The sequence below is a fragment of the Malus sylvestris genome, chromosome 16 (assembly GCF_916048215.2).
Source record: "Malus sylvestris chromosome 16, drMalSylv7.2, whole genome shotgun sequence".
Classification (NCBI taxonomy): Eukaryota; Viridiplantae; Streptophyta; class Magnoliopsida; order Rosales; family Rosaceae; genus Malus; species Malus sylvestris.
In genome coordinates this window covers 30,684,735-30,689,687 of record NC_062275.1, presented here as the reverse complement: position 1 = coordinate 30,689,687, position 4,953 = coordinate 30,684,735, and the positions used below count along the sequence as shown (strand labels likewise).

The 4,953-nt window shown below is 36.2% G+C and overlaps 1 protein-coding gene across 1 annotated transcript; it reads left to right on the top strand.

Moving 5' to 3' along the window:
- The first annotated feature begins 912 nt into the window (after positions 1 to 912).
- Positions 913 to 4,732, top strand: LOC126607173 (very-long-chain aldehyde decarbonylase GL1-3-like). Its single transcript, XM_050274666.1, has 4 exons — positions 913 to 1,029; positions 1,253 to 1,426; positions 1,574 to 1,739; positions 4,275 to 4,732. Exons 1-4 carry the CDS (start codon positions 913 to 915, stop codon positions 4,313 to 4,315), a joined length of 498 nt encoding a protein of 165 aa, XP_050130623.1. The 3' UTR covers positions 4,316 to 4,732.
- Positions 4,733 to 4,953: the final 221 nt, after the last annotated feature.

Below are 4,953 nucleotides of genomic sequence, written 5' to 3'. Positions count from 1 at the left end.
AACAGCGACTCTTGTAATTATCAACTTGATAAACATGCAAAATAGATATGCATGTGATTGGATTATAACAAAACAAAAAAATTCTCGTAATTATCAACTTGATAAACATGCAAAATTATCAAGTTAATTAGATGTTAACTAACATCCTATGCAAACACGGCAACAAAAGTGAACTGATTCATTAAGTACAGACCTAAAGTTTAGTCCACAACATATAACGAAATCAGTCGATTCGTTAAGTTCAAGAACATGCAGCCAAAACTAAATGTATTTGTATTTGAACCAAGATAAACCTAACTACATGAAATCCTTATGCATGACAAACTTACTTGAGTGGATGTCTCTGAAACGCTTACCATTTTGTGATCGAGAGCACGTGAGACAAACTTAGACTAAAATAATTACAACTGAAAACAAGCACTAGTCTAAGGTTACAGACTCATACGTTTTGTTTAGGAATAGCCAATTTTACCCTAACAATTATATTAAAAAAAGAAGATTATTAATCAATAATTACCCTGAACACACACATATTATAAGCGCGCACACACACAGAGACACACACACACATCCATTATATATAAAAAAAAAAATCAGAAAAAGGCAGAGAGAAGATAGTGCAAGGAAGAAGTATGAGGCAATTAAAACCTTACCCAAAATTTGGGTTTGGGAGTAAAAAAAAAATTAACAAATTAAAAAAAAAAAAAATCCCCTGAGGCGCGCCTAGGTGGCTCCAGTGGCGCCTTCTGCCTACTCCAACAAAACAGAGGCGTTAGTCTTCGCACCCAGCCTCAAAGGCACCCTAGGCGCACCCCGAGGCTAGTTTTTTAAAACATTGATATATATATACATACAGTTTTCATGATGAGTTAATTCATTAAATTGATAAATATACATTTACGCATGGTGCAGATGCTGACTCTATCAATGGAGAGATTTCAAAAGATTCAGAAGGAAGCGCCGGCAGATTGCCAACAATACCTTGTCCAAGTAACAAAGTACCAAGCCCCAAAATTTCAAGGTAATTCAGCGAATAGTTTACAAATTGTCCGTAATTAAACTTATGGCACAACTTTAGACCAATCGTACCTACAGATTACGTTTCTACAATTTTTTGGTCTATACCCTAAACTCTAAACTTTTTGGTCTATTAAGTGAGATACTGTTATGCACTTGGAATGTTTTGCTATCAAGAAACAAGCAAGCAAAGTGCCTTTCTTTGTGAATCTAAACTTAATATGAATTATGGCAGACATGGATTATGGGGAAATGGATCACACCAAAAGAACAACTTTGGGCCCCAAGTGGAACTCATTTCCATGAGTTCGTGGTTCCACCCATCTTGAAGTTCAGAAGAGACTGCACTTATGGTGATCTTGCAGCCATGAGGTTACCTGCTGACGTTGAAGGCCTTGGCAACTGCGAGGTAACAAAATTCACCTCTTTTAATTCTTACATAATTACTTAAATTATCTCTTGTAAACATGGCACTATTAATAAAAGTATAGGGATTAGTTATATCATGGAAATTATTGATTTAATGGTTTGTGATAAGCGAAATGCAAGCGTGCAGTACACGATGGACAGAGGAGTAGTCTATGCATGCCATGCGGGAGGCGTTGTTCATTACCTGGAAGGTTGGACTCACCACGAAGTAGGGGCTCTTGATGTCGACAGAATTGACCTTGTATGGAATGTTGCTCTGAATCATGGATTTAAGCCAGTTTCATCGAAGCCAGGTTAATTCACTATTACATATACCGGAGTGAATTATTAAAGCTTTTGGTTGTGTGTTATAAGTACCAGTGGATATTTAATTAAGTTCTCGTCCCTTTTTTTTTAATTTTTTATGGAAAAATAAATTATTCGAAGAAAGAAACCTTGAGTACAACCGTTTCTAGTACAATCAAAGAGATGTTGGATAATGTTGCCACATCAGTTAAGCCAAGTCAGCAAAGTTAGTTAGCCATGTCAGCAAGAGTTAGTTGGAGCTGTTGTTAGTTAGAAATGGTTGGCAATGTTGAGTCTGTTAGCTTGGCTAACTTAGGCGCCAAGCTTTAGTCTTCATATAAAACATTGTAAAAGCTAGAGTGTAATTCATTCAAGTTAATCAAATACAATCTTGAAAGCTCTCTCTCTTAGTTTCTTCTTTTCTCTAAAATTGTTCTTCTGCATTCATTGCTTTTTCTGCAACATTTCATTGTTTTTATTATGGTATCACTTACCGGACGATTCCCGGTGCCTGTTTTTTCCGCTGTGCTCTCTAGAAGTTCGATTGGTGATCTGCTGTTCATTGGGTTGCAATCGCCTCTTTCATCAGGTTATACAGTTTCTGGGTTTTACTGGTGCATAGTTTATGTTTGCTTTAATGTGTTAGTGAAAAGTTTGTGTAATTCGACATAACTCAAGGCCGATGCCAAGTTATATGTGTTGAGAATTGAGGAAAAGAAGACCAATGCCGTTCCTCTGAGAAGTTTGATAAATATGTTGTTGAACATCTGCAATCTTCAAAGGCCAAAGCCGAATTCCAGTTCTTGAATTTAGATAGGTTTGTTTGTTTGATATCAAGTGCAAAGTTTCTTACGTGATTACTTGTTTTCATTTCATTAGAAGTCTATTTCTTCATGTATCACCATGGCTGAGTCTATGAAAATCGAAGGATTGTTGGAAATGCTCACTGTGAAACTTCAAGATGACAACTTTAATAAGTGGAGTATCAATTTCAGTCCGTGCTTAGAGGTTACGATTTGTTTGAGTTCTTTACTGGGGAATCGCCATGTCCACCCAAATTTGTGATTAATACAGAAACTGGAATCACAAAAGAACTCACAGCTGCATACAAGGATTGGGTGAAAAGGAATCTTGCTTTGTTGAGTTTACTCATTGCCACATTGTCCAATGATGCTATGGAGCATATCATTGGTTGCAAAACTTCACAAGAAGCATGGAGTTGTTTGCAAGAACGATTTGCCTTAGTGTCTATGGTTCGTATTAATCAGTTGAAAACTGAATTCCACACTGCACAAAAGGGTACTGAATCTGTTTATAAATTCATGCTTAAACTGAAAGGAATCAAAGATCAGTTGGTGTCTGCGGGGAAAAAGTCTCGGATAACGATTACATGATTGCAGTCTTGTCTGGTTTACCTACTGAATATGAGATGATCAAGACAGTGATTCTTTCAAGAGACACTACTATGCCATTGAAGGATTTCAGGGCATAAATACTTGGAGCAGAAGCTAGTATTGAATCAAGAATGCATTCTTTGTATAATTCTATGGCAGCTATGTATGTTCAAGGAGATTGATTAGGTTCAAACAGATTCCAATGAGGTTTTCAGAATTTTGAACATGGAGAAAGTTCAAACACACAGAGGTATCAAGGTGAATATGATGGTAATCAAATTGGATTTCAAGGTGGTTCATGGTATGTCAGTAATGGAAATAGGCCATTTCAGCAAAGAGGCAATTTTTCTGGAAACAACATGAAGTTCAATGGTGGGAAAATAATAATTCAAGATCTTTCTCAGGTAATTTTGCAAATAGGCCAGGGAACGGAAGTTCAAGTGGCAATGGTAATTTCTCTGGAAATAGCACTGGAAATTTTTCTGGCAATGGGAATGGCAATTTTTCTACAAATGGAAAAGGGAATTCTTGTAGCGGTAACAACTCTACAAAGGGAGATTCTTGGAATGGCAACACAAACTAAAAGAATGCTACTTCACTAAAGTGTCAAATTTTTTCAAGAAGAGGCCGCACAGCACCAAGTTTAACTACAAGGCTGATAACAATATAGGAAAGTCATCTGGTATTGTGTTTTGCTAAATTTGTGGCAAGAAAGGCCACATTGCTCTTGAATGCTACCACAAAAATAATTTTTCATACCAAGGTACTCCACCAGCACCATCTCTTATTGCATTATCTGCACACACCAATATGGGACAACAAGATACATCTGTTGTTAATGAAATTAGATTCAATGTTGTTGAAACATGAATTATGGATACTGGTGCAACACACCATATGACTGCAAATACACACAATCTGCAACAAGCTACACCCTACACTGGAGATGAGAAGATCATTGTTAGCAATGGTGAAGGTTTGCCAATGAAATATATTGGTTCTTCAGCGATTAAAACTTCATCACATCATTCTTTAGTCCTGCATAATGTTTTACATGTACCTATGATAACTTTCAATCTATTATCTGTTAAAAAACTTTGCAAAGATAATGGTTGTTGGTTCATATGTGATGATGTATTTTTTATACAGGACAAGGCCACAAGGATGATTCTATATCAAGGAAAGAGTGATGGTTATGATCTATTTCAAATACCAGTCTCAAATTCCTTTGCTACAAAATTGGACAATTGTGCAACATTCATTGGTAAGAAAGTTGGTGTATCCATTTGGCATTAGAGATTTGGGCATCCTTCAAAGAGGTTTTGCAGGCTACGTTGAAAGCTTCAAATTTATCAGTTAGTACAGATAGTAATCCTTCTATATGTTCTTCTTGTATTGAGGGTAAAATGAGTAAGCAGTCGTTTCCTATAAAGCAAAGTAAGGCTAGCTATATGTTTGAAAAAGTACACATTGATGTATGGGGTCATTCTCCAAGTCCATCTATTCAAGGATATAGATATTACATAAATTTTGTAGATGAATACTCCAGATTCATGTAAATATTTCCCATGATTAATAAGTCAAAAACCTTTTCGATTTTTGTCAAATTCCAAGCCTTTGTTTCAATAAGTGTTTACAATATGATGGTGGACGAGAGTATATGAGTAAATTATTTGTTGATTTTCTGGTAACAAAAGGAATAATTCACATGGTTTCATGCCCTTACACTCCACAGCAGAATGGGCTTGTAGAAAGGAAACATAGGCATGTGGTTGAGACTGCATCCACACTGATGCCAGAAGCAAACTTGTCTCCTAAGTTTTGGTAT